Source organism: Tauraco erythrolophus, chromosome 2 (genome assembly GCF_009769465.1).
Source record: "Tauraco erythrolophus isolate bTauEry1 chromosome 2, bTauEry1.pri, whole genome shotgun sequence".
Lineage (NCBI taxonomy): Eukaryota > Metazoa > Chordata > Aves > Musophagiformes > Musophagidae > Tauraco > Tauraco erythrolophus.
This window is the reverse complement of record NC_141466.1, coordinates 65,093,633-65,116,416: the sequence shown is the minus strand read 5'-3', so window position 1 is coordinate 65,116,416 and position 22,784 is coordinate 65,093,633. Positions and strand designations below refer to the sequence as shown.

Sequence of the window (22,784 nt, the reverse complement as noted above, 5' to 3'; positions counted from 1 at the left end):
AGATGTAGCCACTGCAGAACATAATTCTCAGAGTCGCAGAGGACAGAAGACACGTCTGGAGACTGTCTACGCCAACCCCCATGCTCAGATCAGAGTCAACTAGAGCAGCAGGTTGCTCAGGGCTGTGTCCATTCAATTTTTTAACTTCAAGGATTGAGAGTCCACAGACTGCTTGGGCAACCTGTTCTAATGGTCCTGTTAATCATGTGAGAGATGAATATAGTGAGCACCCGTTAATATCTCTTCCAAGGGAATGAGGAAGATGAATTTCCAAGACAGGAAATCTATTAAACACTAGGACTGATGCCTTCAAGCAGCATCCCTGAACAAGAGTGCCTGTGCAACAAGATTGCCCATGAACAGCTCAGCTTGAAGATACTCATCCAGTACCTTTCCTTGTAGCCTGTGACCCTTATTTTTATATATTTTTATTTCCCCACATAATCAGCTAATTCCCAGGACCTTCTGTAAGAAATAGAGAAACTTTCTGCGTGCATGTAGATCTAAGTCCATCCTCACAAAATTAAAATAGATAAGCACATCTCAAAGCAGATCGAGCAAATGTGCCTTGGAGAGCTTTCACTGACTCCTACACTCTTCTCTGAAGAAGGTAATTGGACTGAAAGGGTATTTTCTAGTCAGTGCTCCTGTTCAAACCTTTCCCCCATGCTCCTATTCCTGTGTTCCTATATTTACTTACTTTCCATTTCAACAAAGTATTTGTTATCCAAGTTTTGCATATTCTTTTATGCTTTGGAAGATTTAAGCAGATTCTGGCCTCCCAAGTCCACAAATGCAAATAAGTAGACATAGATCAGAAATTCCTCACGGTGGCAAATGTCTACTCTTTAGAGAAGTGCACATTGCTACGGCTCCTTGATTTTTGTTTTCTTCCAATTTCCTTTCAATTACAACATGCACCTCATATCCTGAGTTCCAGAGCTTCCTCCTCATCTGCATGAACATGCTACTAATGAGAACTTTCTGTTCATCTCAGGATTTGAATAAATCCATATTAACCAAGGCAGCACTCCCTCAGGCAGGACTGGGTGGAGGAAACCATTCCAGGACAGCAAAGGTCTCCAGAGTCCTCAAGTACAGCCTTTCCTCTGACTACTCCAGAAGCACTTAAGCTATGGGCTACCTGGTCATTCCCTCATTTCAGCAGCCAAGATCTAAAAAGGATCATTCCCTTTCATTTGGAGCATAAATGAGAACATCAGAAATTCATACATTTGCACAGAAATATCTTCTAACATTATCCCAGTTCAATTTTTTCCTCTGAGAAATTTTTTTGTGAAGATGCTGTAATTTAACTTTTAAAAACTAAAGCTTGCTACTCTCAACAGCATGGAGCGCACCACTTCTGCAGAAGCTAATGTGAAACCCTGAAAGATACAGCCCAGATGATGGTCCAAAGCTATATCAAATAGGCAGTTTGCCAACTTCCGAAGTACCTTAAAATTCAAGAATGCCAATTTCTGGAGGTCTGAAAGTATTTCAACAAGTAAGAAGACTGTTCTTTGCAAACGACCTTGTCAGATTCCTTTAAAATTACACTCCTGATGCATCCATCCAATTTGCAATGTTTAAAAGGCGCCTTTCCCCACTGTCACTTTCATTACTATGAAGCAGTTGTCTTTTTATATTCTGCTCTGAAAAGGCTGGCAGTGGTGCAAATTAACTGCTACATTTCATTTCCAAAGTAGAGTTCAAAGGCACCTAGTTGCACTTTCCTGTTGGACAAACAGAGGTATAAGGCTATCTCTAAGGAAGAAAAAGGGAACAGTATCAAAACATATATGGTGGACCACGAGACGAGAGTTAAACAAAACACTTGGAGGCCAGGGATAAATTTAATTCTCACCCCACTTCTTCCATTAATGAATTTGGGCTGACTTTCTGAAGCAAGGGTGACTTACTGGCGTTCTGCTGTCTGAGCCTCTGCCTTAGCTTTTATTAGTTCTCCTTCCAATGACCTGAGAACCTGCTGGCTAAATTTCATTGAAGTTCGTCGGAAACATTGAGATGACAAATGTAGTTAAGTCCGTATACATTTTATAAAAACTAGTAGCCAATTACAGAAGAGAATCAAATCAGTGCCAAAGCTGGTTCTAATTGTTGCACTGTCCCATCAGTCAACCAGCATGGATGTAATACCTGGCCAATTAGCACGAATATAAATCTGGTAACATAGGAAGCATGGTGAAAACCTTTGTTACTGCACTGAAAAGATGGGGCGGGTGCACCAAGGAAAGAAATTACTTGAATATGTAAAGAAAAAGATCTCATTAGTACCACTGCTCACAGCACTTTTGTTCTTCTCTTCCAGTGATGGTGTAAATCTGGAGTAATGCTGCTTAAAGTTATTAATAAAATAGCTGAAAGGGAGAATTCAGTCTTATATCATTAAAACAGTCTTCTCCAAATGTTAAAATAATGGAGATAATTCTGACACAGGAACATTAAAAGGATACCTGATTTATACTTTTACATAAAATCCACGGGGTTGCTTAGAGCATAAAATATGGGAAAATTAGGCCTACTGGATTAAAAACTAGTTCACTACTGTCTTAAATAATTAAATACACAGTATGCCCTCAATGGCTTTAACTGAAAAGAAAAAACGTAGCTGGGAGAAACACAGTTACCAAATCTCCCAAATTCATCACAGATGCTTTAGAAATCTCAGTTCCTGGAGAGATGATTAGGTGACAATCTCCAGTGCCTTTTAAGTAGTCAGAAAAATAAGTGTATAACCAAGAAGACCTTGAGGTACCATCAGTATAATGAAAAGCTGAAAATATCAGGACGTGTCTGTTTTAAAAATGTATAATAATTTGAAAACCAAATGTAGGATTGATATTGAAAAAATATTGAAGAAATCCACAGTATTAGAAAGAGTACCAATACCATGCCTCTACCCCAGAGAAGATTTACTCTTCTCTGCATTTCTTCCAAGAGACTTTCATTTGAGGAGAGCAATTGATCTATCTTTTCTGTCTTGAACAGGTCCATATACAGGACCCCCTGCAGAAGCACAGCATAAATTTACCTCTCTGTTCTGCTTACCGCTATCTGAGGCTGACATATATGGTTTAAACTGTGGATTCAGTATAACATCCAAACTTGCACAGAAGTAAATATTTGCAGTATCTGAAATTGGTTTATGAGCATATTATTTCTGGTACATGCTTTTCTTCTCACAGTCCCTCACCAGTATTCCAGAAAATCTTGAAATCTGTCGTTCAGAGCTTGCAAACCTCTATCACAGTTGGTCCATGTTGATATTTAGGTTTATGGGTTTCCTTTTGAAAAACCTAGTTTACTTGTGTTTATTCTGGTTAATTGTCTCAAGGACAATCCCTTGCTCTTCTGGGGAGAAAGCTGCCAGATCACTTTGTCTCTGGCAGCAGCCAAAGCCATTCATGACACCTGAAGCACCATCCACAAGGCAGCTTCCATCATCAGCACAGAAAGGTATCACAGGTGCCCACATGCCTAAGGATGGGCTGGATGTCCTGAAAACTGTTGCTTCTGAGGACAAAGCCTCCTGGTTCCTTCTGTCTCAGCACAGAAAGATTGCAGTGTATCCCTTTCATAGAATCATAGAACAGTTTGGGCTGGAAGGGACCTCAAAGATCATCTAGTCCAACCCCACTGCCATGGGCAGGGACACCTTCCACTAGATCAAGTTGCTCAAAGCCTCATCCATCCTGGCCTTGAACACTTCCAGGGATGGGTCAGCCACTGCTTCTCTGGGCAACCTGTTCCAGTGCCTCAACATCCACAGAGGGAAGAATTTCTTCCTTATATCTAATCTAAATCTCCCCTCTTCCACTTTAAAGCCATTGTCCCTTATCACTACATGCTCTTGTAAAAAGTCCCTCTCCAGCTTTCTTGTAGACCCCTTTAAGTACTAGAAGACTGCTATAAGATCACCCCGGAGACTTCTCTTCTCCAGGCTGAACAGCCCCAACTCTCTCAGCCTGTCTTCACAGGAGAGGTGCTCCAGCCCTCAGATCATCTATGTGACCCTCCTCTGGACCCGCTCCAGCAGCTCCATGTCCTTCTTGTGTTGGGGACTCCAGAGCTGAATGCAGTATTCCAGGTGGGGTCTCACGAGAGCTGAGTAGAGGGGCAGAATCACCTCCCTCGACCTGCTGGCCACACTTCTTTCGACACAGCCCAGGACACGGTTGGCTTTCTGGGCTGCCAGCACACATTGCCGGCTCATGTTGAGCTTCTCATTCATCAGCACTCCCAAGTCCTTTTCCTCAGGGCTGCTCTCAATCCATTCTCCGCCCAGCCTGTACTTGTGCTTGGGATTGCCCTGACCCACCTGCAGGACCTTGCACTTGGCCTTGTTGAACTTCATTACGTTCTCCCAGGCCCACCTCTCCAGCCTGTCAAGGTCCCTCTGGATGGCATCCCTTCCCTTCAGTGTGTCCACAACACCACACAACTTGGTGTCATCTGCAAACTTGCTGAGGGTGCACTCAGTCCCACCGTCCATGTTACCAACAAAGATGTTAAATAGTGCCAGTCCCAATACTGACCCCTGAGGAACACCACTTGTCTCTCGTCTCCTTGACATCGAGCCATTGACCGCAAGTTTTTAAATGTGACCATCTAGTCAATTCCTTTTCCACTGAGTGGTCCATCCATCAAATCCGTGTCTCTCCAATTTAGAGACAGGGATGTTGTGTGGAACAGTGTCAAATGCTTTGCACAACTCTAGGGAGATAACATCAGTTGCTCTTCCGTTATCCACCAACGCTGTAACCTCATCATAGAAGGCCACCAAATTAGTCAGGCATTATTTGCCCTTAGTGAAGCCATGTTGGCTGTCAATAATCATCCCCTTATTTTCCATGTGCCTTAGCATAGTTTCCAGGAGGGTCTGCTCCATGATCTTGCCAGGCACAGAGGTAGAGACTGACTGGCCTGTAGTTCCCTGTAGCTTTTATGTCAATCAGGGCTGACTGACAAGGTTCAAAAGAAAACTGGGATTTTTTTATTATTATTTTTTTCTTTTACCTCTCCCGGGTCAGCAGCAGTTTCCTTCTCTGTGGGGGCAGGGGCTGACAATAATCTCTGCATTCGCTGACAATGAAATCACGCGTTCCTCTTGATCCTGCTCCTGACAGCCAAGTGATTAGTGTGCTACAAAGATAGGGCTATTTGACGGCGCCTGAAAATCTCCGCGCATCAACGGCTTAAAGCAATATTAATCGTTAGCATTAAAGTTTCTCTGACCCCAATCGCAGGCTGATGGCTCTGTCCTCTGTTATTTACAGCGTTCTTTTATTTACACCTTTTCATCGTCGCAGCGTTTGCTGCCTGACGTTTTATTGCCCTTATAAATTTCCACTCCCCGCACCACCTTAACGGTTTTGAAATAATACGGATTAGCAAGAGCAAGCTGATGAATGCAGGAGGTAAAAGGCTTATTCTGCTGCCTCAGTGGCTGGGCCAGAAGGATGTGCCCATTTAACAGCCCTCCCTGCATCGTGCTGCTTTGCAAAGCCTGGCCAACCAAAAAGCAATGCAGCAAACAATACAGTGAACTTCTCCTGCCACCAATAAACCTGTCTTACGAAGGAGATTAATGCTTTTCTGAAAGGGTCGATAACCACTGAATTACCAATCTATTCCAGCACTAAAATCAATCACCAGCATTAAAGGGACCAGGAATACATTTAGGTCCCTCTTTGCTCTCATCTGAAATTTCTATGAAAACTCTGATCTTGCCGTAGCCCTCTGCTCTCACTTACTGCATTTTGCAAATTCTGCCTAGGGAATGAAAGCCTTGAGGATGCGTGACGAGAACAGGCTTTTCACGCCACGTTCACTGAGTTTAATAGTCCTCAGCCTGAGCATAATCCTCAGCCCAGCAAAGTCAATGGCAAAGCTCACAATAGATTCAACATTGTAGGAATGCATTATAGGGAAATTAAAAGATGCATTCACTGCAAACCTAGGTGGCCCTTCCAAAATGTCTTTTCCATACATTTCAGTTAATGTAATTGAAATGATGAGCAAAACCAAAGATGTTGACAAAAATGTTGAAGAGGGCCGGGCCCAACACGGACCCCTGAGGGACGCCACTCGTGACCGGTCTCCACTTGGACATCGAGCCGTTGACCACTACTCTCTGAGCGTGGCCGTTGAGCCAATTCCTTATCCACCGAGTGGTCCATCCATCAAACCCATGCCTCTCTAGTTTAGAGAGAAGAATGTCGTGCGGGACAGTGTCAAAAGCTTTGCACAAGTCCAGGTAGATGATATCCATTGGTCGACCCTTGTCCATCGATGCTGTCACCCCATCATAAAAGGCCACCAAGTTGGTCAGGCACGATCTGCCTTTGGTGAAGCCATGTTGGCTGTCACCCACCACCTCCTTGCTCTCCATGTGCCTTAGCATGGTTCCCAGGAGAATCTGCTCCATGACCTGAAGACAGCATTTAGATCAGGAGATGCTCTAATTACAATTAATTCCTAATTGATTTTAAAATTAAGTTGCTTTCTAATTAAAATTGCTTAGGGCTGTTAAGAAAAATAAAGTTATCTGAGTAAGATTTTGGCAAGGACGTCAGGATGGGGATTCCCATGTTTGAAAAAAAAAGTCATTTCACAAGAATTAAGTGGGCCTTTCTAGATTAGAATTAAGTCTGTAGTGGAGAGAATGACTGCCTGCTCTCTTAAAAAACATGTGTCCAGGTCCATTCTCAGCACAAAAATTTTCCCATATGTCAAAGCTACAGGTTCTGAACCGGAACAAAGTGACCTCTCCCACCCCTTTCCTCCTCCTACCCCCACAAAAATTTTTGGCACTTCACCCTTTGCCAACAAACACAAGTTTCCTTCCCAGATGCATTTCTCAGTGCCTTGATGTGCCTTTCACAAATATGTTTTTGTATTGTTACAGAGGGATCTGAGTTGCGATCAGAGGCCAGGTCGCAGTCCAGGCTTTCTGAAACTTCAAAGGTTTTAGGCTTACATTTGCAAACAGAAGGGAGGGTAGCAAAGTTTGTATTTACACTTTGTTACATCTCTGGGATGATTAATACGGGGAGGCGGCACACCCACCAGCCTCCAATTATCACATCCAGTTGCTCCACACAGCATTTTAAAATTAAATAAAAATAATAACAATTAAAAAAAAAACATTGGATGGAGATTATCTCTCCCAGAGTCCTTGAAGTCTTAAGCTAAAGTAGCAACTGCCTGATAGAAAAGAGGGACAATATCACTATAGCATTACAGAAGGCTGTAGCTCAGGCTATTCAGAGCTGAGAAGGGGACAGTGCATCCAGGACAGCATGGCAATGGCAGAGGAGGAGACAAGATAAAGGTGCTGCATGGGGAACTCATGAAGGAAGACACATAGACAAAAGTAGGAGCCCTCTCCTTTCTTTATAGCAACTGGCTGCTTAGACAATACTTCTCATCCTAAGTAAAACCTTTGCAAAGATAGGCAAGCATTTATGTGCCCATTTTGCTCGACAGCATTGGCACTTTTGAAATAACAAAGCCAAAAAATTAACCGAACAACCAAAAAGCCACAGATGCCATGCAGGGGCAGATCGATTCCTGCTTGTACAATAGCCCAGAGCAGCAACCGACCCCAGTAAAATCAGCTGCAATGGTGTTGCTGGGGTGCAGAGAGGTGAAGTTATTTCTTCAGCATGACTTGGGCAGCTCCACAGACCCTGCTCCCAGCTGGGATTAGACCACGCAACCCCTCCGGAACGTCTGGCGCACAGAGCAAATATTTCCTAGCTTACAATAACACAGGATCTTGCACGGTTCCCTGTCTCTGAAGTGGGAGGGATGAACAAACACCAAATTGTTTGAATAATATCAGTGAATCCAGATTTCAGTTAGAGAGAATTCATGTTAGACCAATTAAATAGTACGTCAATTCTCTCTAATTATATGTTCCTGCAGCCTACCCGACAATTATACTTAATGGGTCTAAATCAAGTCAGCATGTTACCTGAGAAATAATTGGATTTTTGTGCACTTTTTTAATGATTCCGATTATAATATAATGATAAGAAGAAAGCTATAATGAAAGAGATTGAAGTCCTCTGTGTGTTTAGGGACTGATCCTAGGCTTCAGTGTGCTTTGGAGGTAGATCTCAGGCTTCATTGGCCCTGATAAATTAAATGTGCTGGTTCTCTGGCACTGGAGGCAATTGGCTTGGGACAGCCCACAGCCATTCTCATCAACTTTCTTAGCCTCTAAAACAGGGTGGCCATATCCACACCTCCCCCATACAGTGCTAAATGCTAGGCTACACTTACAATAGCAGAGAATAACTCCAGGTTTCACTGCTACAGCAACATGGCCCAACCTTCACCTGCAGCGACAATCTGAGGGGTTTCTATTTGTCTAGAAGAGGGCCATGAAGATGATCCGAGGGCTGGAACACCTCTCCTATGAAAGCTGGCTGAAAGAGTTGGGGTTGTTTGGTCTGGAGAAGAGAAGACTCCGGGGAGACCTTCAAGCAGCCTTCCAGTACTTAAAGGAGGCCTGCAAGAAAGCTGGAGAGGGGCTTTTTACGAGGGCATGTAGTGATGAGACAAGGGGCAATGGATTTAAACTGAAAGAGGGCAGATTTAGATTAGATACAAGAAATAGATTTTTTACACTGAGGGTGGTGAAGCACTGGAACACGTTGCCCAGAGAAGTTGTGGATGCCCCATCCCTGGAAGTGTTCAAGGCCAGGCTGGATAAGGCGTTGAGCAACCTGGTGTAGCGGAGGGTTTCCCTGCCCATGGCAGGGGAGTTGGAACTAGATGATCTTTGAGGTCCCTTCCAACCCTAACCATTCTATGATTCTATTGAGGCTGTTGATAGCAGGATGATTTGCAAAGGCACCTCCAAATTTCGAAGCACAAGTTGTAGTTTTGCTTCACTGAGACCTGTACTGTGCTTTTGAATATCTCCCCAAAGTGCATATTAGAAACTAAAGCCCACATGCAATGGGAAAAGAAAATAAAAGCCAAGCCCCTATACAATTGGATGAAGCTTGGCTCTCAAACCACGTTGTAGCAATAGATGTCTCACCTCAAACTGAGACAGAACAGAGCATTTTATTGATTATATTTCTGACCTCCTTAAACATCCTTATGCCTTAAAATTAAAAGTATACCCAGAGTGTATTTATTTATTTACAGGCACAGAGAATACACAGGACTGCCAAACATCTGCATCTAAAAGCAGTTTCATGCACATATCTGAGTCCTGTACACACAAGGTGAGTGTCCACTAGATCCCAGATCCATCTATTGGATCAGAAGGGACAACGACTAGCACAAGACTTCCCCCAAAAAAACACAAAAGCTGTTGAATTTCTCACTGCCTCTAGTTAAACACATACTCCTCTGAACTATTTCTTTAAACTTCTAGAAGAGGTGAACCACAACACCTCAGCACCAAATCTCTGCAGGAGTCTTCCCTGCTTCCAGTGAAAGCAGTCTCAGAGCAATTAGTGTGGTAGAGATCCCCCTCATTGCCGTGCTACCCGGAGCCCCACCATTTGGAAAATCTGGGACTTTCAGTTTCAGCATGATTTACTGTCCTCCTTCTCCTTGAAATTCTGCCCATGAGAAACCAAAATAGCACCATGCCTTGTGAGTGAACCCCATACAGCCAGCGAGCATCGAAACCACTAGATTTCAAATGCAACGTTATGTCAGAGAGGCATAACTGCAGTGACAGTGGCTGGAGGGAATGACTGCACCATCTAGTTATTCTTCAGCAAAGGTACAAGTAAATGCCACTAACTTCAGTTTTGCTTTCTTTCAAGGAAGTTTTTCACTTTAGATAACTACCTCTATTCAGGCGCCTTTTGATGCTCCAACACGACTCTCAGAGTGGAAGGGTTCGGGCAATCTTATTTTATGTAAAGAAGTCCTGTCCAAACTCTGCAGGCCATTTCACAAAGAGTCTTTCACATCTGTATATAGGAAAACTCACATTCATTCTACCTAGACAGGCACTTAACCAAGGTACCTGCTTCAGTAGCATGGTCACATCAGGCTCCCTCAATGGGCAAAGAAAGGAAATAGATGTCTCTAGAAGACAATTCAGATCTTAAATGGCTTCTTATTACAGTACTTCTGTCATGTCTGCTGTTAAGAAGGACAAATTTAGGAACAGAAACATAGTCCAGAAAAAAATGCATTTGTCTTTTGATAAAGTTATGGATCAAACCATGCACCAGGCAATGAGCTCTTAAAAAGGACTCTGCTGCTCTTCAGTTACAATTATGTGTGCTCAGACTTTCTGGTGCAGATCAATATTCGTAGGACCACAGCTTTTGGGATCAACTCTTAAACATGAAGGCCTTGCATTGGATCCATTTACAGCCCATAAACCATACTCAGATACTCAATATTCAAAAAGGCCCAACAAAATTTCTCATGGTCCTATACTCTTCATTCTACGGATCCATCTTTCTTCAGTCCTCTCATTAACCTTCTCCCTACAGCAGGGCAAAAAGATTTACCAAACGATTACCGAACTTAAACAAGCACTAGATCCTGTTTCTGAGACTCAAAATTAACGTCTTGAATCACAAAGGAAAGGTTGACCATGTCCTGGTATCTCTGTGCAAGTGTAATCCTCACATATTTCAAACCTTGCTATTAATCCAGCGAGTTCTGAATAAAAGCTTGCCCAGCAACTAAGAAACAATAATTTGTGTCAGGGTACCCTGTTTCACCCTGAAAAATTGGAGGTGCCTAAAAAATGTCTCGGAGAAATATTTTCAAGCAACTTCCCCTGCTCTCTTTCAGGAAAATCACTTGCCCAGCACACACGCAAACTCTTTTTATAGCATATCTGTAGTTAGCGAAGAATGCCAAGCCATAAATATTTATGCACAGATGGGATCCCGAAGTACCTTCAGAAGTTCAGCATAGGCCTCAATAGCCACATTTCTCAAGCAAGCTTTGATACAAAACCCGCAGCTTCAGGAGGACTTGTCAGAACACCCCGCTCGTTACCGCTCTCTCAGGGATGCGTTTCTCACCCAAAAAGGGACGTTACAATAAGTCACGAAAACCCCACAACAAATGCAGGGGCTTCATTACCTACTTTTCATTTGAATTCCTCACAGATCTTGCCAGATCCCTTCACTTCATTAGCACAGGTCTCTGTGTGCTTGGGCAAAAAGTTGTCTTTTGTGCAGCTGACAGAGTCTGAATGTTTCTGCTTTTGTTTCAAACCTTTTCTGAAATCAGGTAGGTTTTTCTCCCCTGCGCAAACTTTTTTTTTTATTTCTTTCCCAAAAATTTTGCTGACGTGATGCTGGAACCATGTTAGTTATGGCATCTAAAAAGCTTGGGATTAGGCTGGTCTGAAATGCCATGTCCAGACTATTAATTCAAATAGCGTCAGGGCCTATTCTCCAGCTGAAATCGGTTGGCACAGTTTGGCCATCGTCAAACCCTAGCTGCCTCCAAATTAGCGTGCCTGCTTCCAAAGTGCTCATGGAGGACAGTGCCCAGGCTTTGCTAACTCCACCGCAGGGGCCAGGAATTGGCCAAGAGGGTGTTGGTTATCCTGAGTAAAAGCCATACCAGGCTCACTCCTGCACAGCTGGCATGATTGCACTCCCAGTATCCAGGTGCTGGCCTCGTTTAATTTTAACACAGCTAATGAGATCATGCAAAACACAAGTTAACGTTTCCCAGTCTGATCTGGGAGCAATTAAAAGCTGGCTTACGGCATGGCATGGGCAGGTGAGCTTCCCATTGCACCACCATCTTTAACACCTGCCTTAGGCACTCAGGTCTGAAGCCTTTGGCAACACAAAGAGCTCTCGCTTCTTCTGGAGGGGCAGGTGGAGAGGGGACAAGCCCCACTGGGACAGGAGGGTGGCTGCAGACGGGAGTGGGAGCTGCCCGCCCACCACCAACAGCCTGAGCTCAGCGTTGGCAAAGGCATTCGCTGGCACCTGCAAAAACAATCTGCAACCTGGGCTGCCAGCAAGGAGGAAGGAGCCGGAGCAGCAACATCCCAGCAAGGGAGAGGAGAAACACTCCACACCCAGGGGATTATGTTACACTGAAAATAAAGATGGAAGGGAACCAAAGGTCCTCGGAGGCCTCTCTGGTGAGTATTGAGTATGAAAACCCATTCTTGGAAGTGTTCAAGGTCAGGCTGGATGAGGCTTTGGGCAACCTCGTGTAGTGGAGGGTTTCCCTGCCCATGACAGTAGGTAGGAACTAGATGACCTTTGAGGTCACTTCCAACCCAAACCATTCTATGATTCTATGAAAAAGCTTTGGTGTTGCCAGAGCAAACAGATTCAATAGCGAGATACTTACTTGGCCTGCACTTGTACCACACGATGAGGTATTTGCCGGTTCCAGGGCACGGATCCGCGCCAAACAGCCGGCTGTTGACAAGAAACTGGCAGCTCCGCCTGTCCTGACACTCATCCAGCATCTTCTGCAGCCAGGGATGCACGCAGACACGCACCAGAAAAAAAGGAAAAACAAAAGCACTTCAGTATCTCCCCCAAAGGCATCGTCAAACAGAGACCAGCTGAGCAATGGCAAAGCCACCCCTGCCTCCTCAGACGGCCCCGCCACGAGGCAGCCCATGGGGCTCCAGGCAGTGGGCACCATGGGAGCCAACAGCTAGGGCAGGACTGAAACTCCCGCTGGTTTAAGGAGCATCATTTCTTCACCTTTCATGCACACAAAAGGAGGCGTTTGCGCCGGGATGGTCACAGAGGTTTTGAAACATTTGCATGCAACTTAATCTCAGTATAAGGCGGTACTGTCCCAGGAAAAGCAGCTTGGAGGACGTGGATCAGCCTCGACAGCTCACAGCAGAGATTCAAATTCCAGCACCACCATTCTGCTTTAGATTCCTCTGGAGATGCGCAATTTCAACCGCAGCTTTCAAGAGAGCTTGTCTTGGTTATATAAAAACTTTGGCAGTTGCTGCTGTTTCAATAATTAGTAGTTGTGGTTGGAACACTGTTACGCAGCCAATTTAGCCAGTTTTTAATAGGGCTCGCTCCTCTTCTCCCTCGTCTATATCGCGTTCCTTTTAGCTAAACTCATCAAGGCCCTGTGAGTCAAAGGGTCCTCCCACTGCCGGCATTTTGGGTCTTACCTCCTTTTCTGCAATGCCTTTCCTCTAGCACTCGCTCCCCACTTCCCCATTCATAACACTCATAAAAACTCCATCTCAGAATCCACAGGGGCAAGACATTCTGTCTCCTGCTAGAAAACAGCTTCATTAAGGAAGATTAATGATTTCTTTTAACCCTATGATCCTCTAAAGCAGTAGTGGGGGGAGGAAATATTACTAAGTGGGGCAGTAATTAAGTTTTAAATTCAGCTGGATGGCTTAGGCGTTATTTACGTACTTCTGTAGAGCCCCTAAAGTGCTAACATTACCATAATGTTTGCCTGACACACATGAACCTGTCAGAGCATTTTGAGACCACAGAGCGAGGTAATCCACCAGTGATACAGAGCTGTGAATTCCAGTCCCCAAACAATTAATTTTCACTTGCATGGAAGTGCTGGAAAATCCTTTCTCAGAAATTCCCCTAGACCCTCCTGGTCTCTTTTGTCTGCTCCCTGTTCCCTTTTCTTACACCCACCTCGACGTTAGGGCTTTCCCACAATCTTATCCCTGTGCATAAAAGATGCTCCTTCTCAACCACGTGCCAGCCAAACTAATTTTCTCTCTGCCTCAGTGACTCCTCTGTATTTTTGAGTTCTCACACCCTGAACATAATATATATTTTTAGCATTAAAACTCTGAATGTCACCCTCCAAACAACAGAAACAACAGCTGTTCCAGTTTCAAGTGCAATTTGAAACTGCATCATTTGTGGTTGCTTATAACTTCCTAAAGCTTTCACCTTTTGGGCTGACACATGCAAGAATTCATGCCTGCCTCAAGTCTGACCTTTATTTCAAAGTTCAAACCAAGACGATTCAGGACTTTTCTAGCAATCAGAGAACATATGCTGTTGTTTTCCTCTTACAAAGGTAATAAAACGCCGGCATCTCATTCCAAAATACAGGGCTTAGGAGAGAAAGGCTGAAAGGTGAACACTGAAGGAGGTGCCTGGGAGAGTTAGCCCCAACTTGACCGTCACATTAAAATGCATAGAAACAGCATATTCTTTCCTCTAGGCTCATAAGGGTTGACTGCTTACTCAGCATGTGAAATTTAATTGAATGCAAAATCCAATGAGTTGCAAAGGAATTTAGGCAAGGCCTCTACGCAGATACCTCTTTTGATCTCACAAGGCAAAGAACAACTGTAACAACTCTTGAGTGCTTCACATATGGAGATAAATCCTCACCAAATCACTGCAGACCTGAAAGGATTTGCTGGTACTGGACAGCCATGGCTGTGTTTACACCTAAGGAGTGATAAGAATATGGAGCAAAGGGAAAGTAGCAGCACCCGAGTGTTTTATTTCCCACAAGGGAAGCTTTCTTCCCTCAAAGGCAGCAGACTCTGGTTTTCTGTCAACAAACCTGTTCATAGCACATGGGTGGGATTTTCAAAAGCCTTCAGCAGTGCATAATAGGTGCTATTAAAACCAGTGGGAAAACCACCCTGGGTTTTGGCAGAGACTGAGTTATGCCAACAAGAAGCCTCTTTGAAAACCTCAGCTTCGATGCCTGAGCAGCACTTGTCCATTTGTCCTTAGGCTCAGCACCAGGAGCGAAGGCAATTACTTACCAGCCTCACAGAAAGATGAACATGGGCAGCCTTCATGTATTGCCACTTTGTCTTATTCTGCTCTAACCTTTGGCAGCTCTTGTTTATTCCATATACTTCACATAAGTAAAACCTCCTGAGTTTACTTCCTGCAGTACACAAAGTAACACAGAGCCCTAGGGAGAAGTTCGTACCTAAATTAGGGAGCAAAAATCATCTGTGCAGTAGTGAGACCATATAAAATGGGAAGTGTTCTTGAGGCTGAATATGCCTTTTATTTATTGGCTTTAGCGTTTAGCTACAGTTTCAACTTAATTTGATAACAGCCATAACTCTGAGAAGTTATTTCATGGGGAGAGAGAAATCAATATTTCCCTTTCATTCAAGTAATTTTAATGTGTCTCCTTCTGGAGGGGAATGCTTTTCCTGAAAATGTAAAAAATCATTAAGATTTCTGATATCCTGCAGACTGTTTGAGTAAAGTCTTAGGTATAATGAAATATATCCATAAAGAGTAAAATAAAAAAAAAAATGTGTTCAATACTCAGTGAAATACATCAAGAAAACAGCAATGAAAATTAGCAATTGTTGTCTGTGCCACGTGCTTGATTAAAAATAAAGATGTTACACTAGCTCTAATGTTAACTTAAAAAACTTGTGCATACAATTTTTACCTGTCCTTGCATACACAGAAATCTTCTTCCCCATTGCTTTCATCAGTATGTGCTATATACCAGCATTTTCTGAAACACTGTGCAACACAGCGACTCTACAGAACGTGCCTGACAAGATAATCCACCACAGGTACACTTCTCCTGCAGGTCCAGTGTATCTGGTATTTACAGGAGCCCTTATAAACCAAGACATTGGCTTTCTGGTCTTACTTTCAAAAATCACACTTCTAGACAATATCAGAGCTCTGGCAGATATCAGGCGTTGTTTCTGAAGTATTTGCAGACGATCAGCTAGACTGACATCAGGAAGGCTGTGAGTTTACTCACAGTGAGGAATGTCCTGAGCTTACATGGCTTTTGCTTAATGGCTTGAAAAATTTAGGCACTTCATTCTATGTTTGCCTTGTTTTCCTGGCTGTCACTGTCAGCTGTAAAGGTGGGAAAACATAACCACAAAACCAAACAAAAAGAGGGCCATGAACAATCTGAACTTGCACAGAAGTAGTTGTAAACATGCAGAATCATCCCTTACCAGGACATATAATGAGCTGGTTTATGTCATTGCCATCTGGTAGACCCCCAACTAACGCAAAACAAAGTTGCATTGGATTAGATTATATTATAAAAATCACTTCAACTGGAGAAGGGGGAGGAGGAATTCCTGTCTGGCATGAAAGGGGAGGGAAGACACATTAATTGCATTGTGCCATTTTATAATTGCGTTCCAGTGGTAAACCAAGCCTGAGGGCTGACAGCCAGTGCTCAGGAGGGAAGTTGCAGCTGTTTAAACCCATTCCATTCTCTGGCTTATGATAGAGCTAAGAAGCTGCAAGATTTAGAGGAGATAAGAGAGCAAGAAATGTGAATTCAAGGAAAACAAACACTAATCTAACCCCTGTGATTTATGGCCTGGATTAATCTCACTGCAGTGACCCAGGTCTTAAAGCAAGGGCAGCCTCAAGCTCAAAACCATGTCTTTCTAGTGGGCATTGCAGATGAAACATTTCTCGTGCTCATTTTGTTGTGCTCATTAGCTAAGTAATTGCTTGTGCTCATTAGATAACAACCTTTTAAATCTGGAACTGGATGTGAGCTCTGTAAGAAAGCTGTCCTTGGCCATTCCCAAGGGTGCGTTCATTTTTATTCTGTCTCTTCAAATCACTCTTCAAGAAGCACTTCCCCTACACGCTTAAAATAAACCACAACTGAGCTTAACACCCAAGGCAATTAAACTTATCTCAGTTCTTAGTCCCTTGTAGTAGTTCATAGATTCGACACACTTAAGGTGAAACTTTCGACCCATAGAAGCCAATGGTGAAACTCAATGGGAACCAGGATTTTGCCACAGGGCTGCTCTCTGTACAGCCCCCATCATCAAAGGAACATAAGGATGACTGTGGGGCATGTCAGTCAGGCATGAAATTACACAGAGAAACCTCACTAAATAACTGCCCAAATTGTATGTTGCTGAGGAGAATAACTCAAGAGAACAAACTGCATGACTGGACCAGAACTGTGTGCAGTCAAATGAAGATGGGCAGACATTTGTACTAACGATTTTACACAAGAAGATACCAATAATTTTAAAAAATATGATTAAGCATTTTTAGGTCAAATTCAGTCCAGGTATAGCCATTATGGTGGAGTTACACCAACAGTTATACTGATGCACCTCCACGAGTTTTGCAACGAGAAGAAGTAAATACAGCAAACAAGGCAGCATGAATTCTCCCTAGAAAGCCACACAGCACAATGCATTCATAACAGCTTCATAACACGTTTCATTTGAATTTTGATACTGTTTTGTATACCCTGAATGTTGGCATTACTTTAAAACACACTGTAAGCTCAGTACCTTTAAGTTGCAAACTTATTTACAGGTCCTTTTTCCACTTATCTGAAGATTGCATGTCCATCTCTATTCATTTGCACAAATTACTGAAGTCATGGAGTAAGAGGATTTTCCAAGGATCAGCAACAGGGAAGGAAAGAGTACATGAGGAAATGAAATCTTTCTTCATAAGATATAGGTTATCTGCCTATGGCTTCATCAAGCAAACTTCCCAGCCTGCTCCGCTAGAAAGCAATTCAGCTTTGCCCAAATTACCACATTCAATCTGTGTATCACATGAAGAAGAGATCAAAGGCCCTGAATCCTGACTGCTGATCTACGGCAGGTTTTAGTACACTATCAGCTATCTCTTGTCATCCTCCCATGGACTTTGCAACGCTCACAGCAGAGTCAGCAGGAGAGAACTATGCCCAAACGTTTGGTGACTCACATTAACACACCAGACTGTGAAATGAAGAGCTGAAAACTGGGCACACATTCCCTTTCACCAGCTCTGCTACGAGATTAGCAGATGCCAACGGGGTGGTAGGGCAGGGTGCAGTGGGCTGGGACGTTAAAACACGACAGCAAGATTCACCAGAGCTCCTCTGGCAGAGCCTTGAAAGAGCCCAGAGACAGCGATTCACAAAGAGCAGGAACATCCGCAGCAAATAGAAGGTCCCGATAAAAAGCTGCATTACAAATATCACCTAATTAACCATTACCTACATTTCCTAACAGTGGGAAACTTAATCTGTATGCGGGGTCAACTTCAAAGGGAGAGGAGGTCTAAACCAAAGAAATACAAAAGGATGCATAACCAAAAGTCATGGGATTAAAGAAAGGGAAAGCTTAAAACACAAAGTGGAAGAAAATCATTGAGAGCAAACCATTACACTGTCAAGCAGGGTCTTAGTGGCAATGATGGAAGCCCCATGACTTGGAAAGTTTAAATTTAGAGTAAACAAAGCATTAGAAGGCTTACACCCCAGGGAGCAGTCCTGCCTCATCAGGGAGACAGGCTGCACCAGCCACGTCTGCCTCCAGTGCCGCCTCTTTTGCAGTACATAATCGCACTGCTCTGATGAGCTGTTTCAGTCAAGCCAAAAATTTCAAAGACACGGCAATTTAGAGATTATCTATGACCTCTGCATCAAGCAGTTCTATTTGCAAATATTTAGCTGGGGGAGCTGCTTGCCAGAGAGTTATATTTCAGCCCAGACAAGATTCATGAATGAAGCTGCACTGGTTCTGTGATTTTTAAGAGCAACGTCAGCACTGCAGTAACCCCTTCTGGACCCTGAGCTCACTGCTCACCATCCTTTGCACAGTAATTAATATATTCTGATGAAGGGTTGTCCAAACTGCTCTTTAATTCACTGACGTTTCTGAGACTGAAACTTTCCTTGTTCAAACTGTCTGTAAGCTGTGGAGATCTACTAATATGCAATATGACTAAGAGTGGCTTCCCCCCACAGTGGCACTGATGACCATAATTCTTCCTTTTTATCAATTTCTTCCCTCTTTCCCCTCGACCATCATCATTTTGGAACGGTCCTTTCTCCTTCCTGTTGAGGATACTTAGGGCTGTTACATCAGTGGGACCATGCAACATCCTGCGACTGGCATGGCAAGAGCCACTGTCCTTGGCCTACCAAGAAAGCCAGAGCAGTTGGACCATTTTCTCCTACTTTGTATTCTACTCTGCCACACTGTTAATACAGAATACTTGTGGAAAATAAACCCCTTTTCAGAAACAGTAACACGCACACACACACCCCCCCACACCTTTCAGCCACCTCTTTTTGTGGTCAACAACTGGTCCATGCTTTTAGAGTCACACAGCTGCTGGAAAGTTTGTGTGTCTCATCTTTCCATCACCAAAGAGGTCTGCTCCCCTTTGCTTTCTGTCACAGAAACCTTCCTGGTAGGTGCAAATCAAAAAGGAGGAAGAAGAGCTCAGGGAATCCTGTGGTGAGCATGCAAGGAATCTGCTCCCTTTTGTACCACTGCCTCACATGTTGCCGGAGCAACAGCGGGAGATGGTGGCTGCAAAGGTGTCCTGAATCTCACTTAAAGGACAAAAGGAAACACCACAGCAGCAGCACTAGTGATTCTTGTTCCCAACGACTGGTTGTCCTGGAGACTGTTGAAAGAGACACAGACCACAGGCCAAGCCTACGTTCCCTGCCCAAACCAACTAATCTCTCTAAGGAGAGGCATGACCCTGTTCCAGAGCACCTTCCAAGCACAGCTCCTCTTGGGGAAACAAGTCACACAGTAAAATGTTGCCCTCTGAAGTGCAGTTTCCTGCTGATTTCAGTACATGCATATATGAAGACAGAAATTAGCTTATAACGTCTTTGATAAATATCTAGGAGCAGAGACGCAATGCATAAGTGCCTCTCCAGGGCTTTTTCTTTTCCTTTTAAAAAAGCTTTGCTCCAGGGCTTTCTGTTTTCCTTCCAAATAAACTGTGGTTTTACTTTTCTATCAATTTATCAAAATGAGAATATTGCAGGTAATCTGCTGTAAAGCGTAATCTAGTTTTTTGGATTTGTCTGTTGATAAAGCAACAATTTTAAGCCAACCATTAAACATTCTTCCATACAGACCTTGAGTGGTGTATTGCTGAAAATGAGTGACATCAGGAATACTGATTCAGAAATGAGCTGCTGCCCAAAGCCTTATAAGCAAGCTACTCCAAACCTCCTCCTCTACAGCTGAGCAGCTTCCTTAAAATATAAACATGCCTCCATTTATTTTTGCAGGCACAATTTGGGCATTGTGGGTGTGGCTAGGAGTGCCTGGGTTTCTTACTAAATGGATTCGCTTACCAGGAGGCACTTATCATCAGGCAATGCAGAACACTTAACACTCCTGTTTTTCCTTTGTCCTCTGTGCCAGCATTTATATGTTCACCTGAATTAACACATACTGCTGCTGTATCTGTTTATCGGCTTCCTTATTTCCCCAGAAGCAAGATCTCATGAGATGTCTCCACATCAGGGAAGTGGAAATGTATGTAGCAGTGTGACAGCTGAGAGAACCATAGCATAAGGGAGAGGGTAAAGCAGATGAGCATAGTCCCCAGCAGATCTTTTTGGAGTAAATGGTGTCTCCAGATGTTCCTGTGCAACCCCCACTGCAATTTAGTGCAATGCAATTTAGCTTCTTCTCCAAACTCTGACACTAAAAAATCAGACATTGGGTAGAGCAAAAATGGGCTTGACCAACTCTATCTGGGTGACATGGGACAGAGCAAGAGAAAAACTCCACTGTGAAAGCACAATGCACAGATCTACCAAAAATCTTCAAGCTCTTAAATTTGTTAGGTTGCATGCTCAGACCAACTGCACCTGCACAACCGCTCCAAAGAGGTGAAGGTACGTGGGAGTTACAGGTCATCACAAAAACACCAACACACAGGACCATGCTAATGCAGCTCTGGTCTTCAGGACCCAAACTAACATTTTTGCATGACCCTGCTTTGATCATTATAGACTTTCTAGTGGGCATACAACCTGTCCGTCTCTGCATAAATTATGCAGTGTGGATAAACATCCTCTTACCTACTGCCAACCATTTTCAGTGGCATGACTTCAATATGCCTAAACAACCCTTAATATTCAAGGATTTACTTTTCTAGGTGAAAGATGAATAGATTTTGGTCCTGGCAGCTGCTCTTCCTGACCTAGAAGCAAGAAAACAGATGGTTCAGCCACCATAAAGCTCCTCCTCACAGATCTCCTCTGCCAAGGCAGGACAGTTTGCACTGCATGGATCCCTTTCACCATAGCCACCAAGGCTCCAGATGTTCCTCTTCTCTGTTTTTCATCCATCTCTCCTGGCTAGGACACAAACATTGCTCTCTACTACTTCACAGTCAGGTATACCTTCTGCAGGACTCCACAAGGAAAGTTCAGAAGAGTCAATACTAGACTACACTGTCAATTAACAGCACTAGTGCCCCAAATTACCTTCTAATATTAAAGGATGAGTGGGAATATTCTATACTTCCGTCTTCAAAATATCTCAAAGATGCTTCACAAATACAGTATGAATCTCTCTTTCCTTCCTGCTACATATCTTTCTTATGTGACTTGTGGTAACTATGGGCTCCTCTGTTAAACTGAGTGGACTAGGGAGAGCAAGGGGAGCTACTTAAAAAGCAAATAATGTCTGGCTTTCAACACAACTTTATTTTATTGTTCTGATCTCTCCATATTCATGTGAGTTGATCTAAACTTTAACAAGAGACCAGCCACATCAAAACTGAAATCCCAGTCTGAATGTCCAAATTCTTTGTGCATTTGGAAATCTCCCACTGAATCTGACATTACAGTGTTAGAATAACAGAAATGGGTAGTTAGAGGTCCCTGCCTTAATGTCTTGAACACGCTCTCCCAAGTGGCTTGCATTTCATTTTAAAACAAGTGACTAAATCAAGGGATCCTGGCAGCCAACTACATAAGGCTGGATTAGTAGTGATGGTCTCAGTGTAATCAACCCTTTCTTTTCCCTTGTTAACATAGAAACAGTGTCTGTACTGGACATTTACAGGGGAGGGAGCTTCTAAATGGGAAGTAACTGTTACTCGCAGGTAGTGTTTGCAGGGAATATATTAATAACTGCCCCTTACACTCCCTCCAGGCCGTTCTCCAAAAAGCGGCAAATCTATATAGTCATGGGTTTGATTAGACACAGTGATTTTATATATTTAATTTCAGCTGACTTTTTAAATTACTGACAATGAGAAGACACACACAATTTGTCCTGCCTATAGCAGCCATATAGCTGAGTTTCAAAACCACAAAAATACATGCAATTTCCTTGTCTACGGCTTTCCCATTTTCCTACATACACGCACTTCCTACCAGCGAGCTGCAGGCAGCTTGCCATTCAGCTTGTGGAGTTTCTGGCTCACCCTTCAGAGAAGCCTCACCCCCTCCAGGACTGAAAAAGACGACAAGATTGATCTCTGGCATTTGGACTCGTCCTATCCTGGCCAAGCACAGCACATTGAGGTATCAAAGACACATTTTGGGGCGCCAAAGATGTAGTGTGGATCTCCTCCAAAGAGACTCATGCACTTGCCTAAGGTCCCCCAAGAAACTTGTGGCAGAATAGAGAATGTCAGCTATTTCCCTAGCACATCTGCATCCCCAAAAATGGGTGAATAGGAGTGTTCTGGTCTCAGTCATGTAACAAACGTACTGTACAAGAGATCTGCTGCAAGACTACTTACAGGAAACATAATTAACAAGGGAGCTGTAATTACAAGCAGTGCTTACAGTGTTGGAGGCAAAGCTAATCGATAACAGCTCTGAGGACATAAGGAGCTAAGCCAGGCAGGTAAGGATTTCTTTTAAATCCTTCCTGCACGTAAAACCATGGCATGAAAAGCCAAATGTTCCATTTTCCCTGTTCTCAAGTTCTTCCAGATGCCTTAAGTGAGCCACTCACCCACAAGGGATGAGGCTACAGACACAGCTATCAATCATGTTGGTAAGTGGAATGTTTCAAGTAAATTTTGCAGTAAATCAATAAAAGAAAG

The 22,784-nt window shown here is 43.5% G+C and overlaps 1 protein-coding gene across 1 annotated transcript in view; it reads right to left on the bottom strand.

Annotated features, from left to right (window-relative positions):
- Window positions 1–22,784, bottom strand: part of LOC104373370 (protein eva-1 homolog C) — a 231,947-nt gene that overhangs the window by 141,882 nt on the left and 67,281 nt on the right. The window contains exon 3 of the mRNA XM_086623636.1: window positions 12,349–12,472. Coding sequence (XP_086479762.1) covers window positions 12,349–12,472 — 124 coding nt within the window. The remainder of the gene's footprint in view (window positions 1–12,348; window positions 12,473–22,784) is intronic.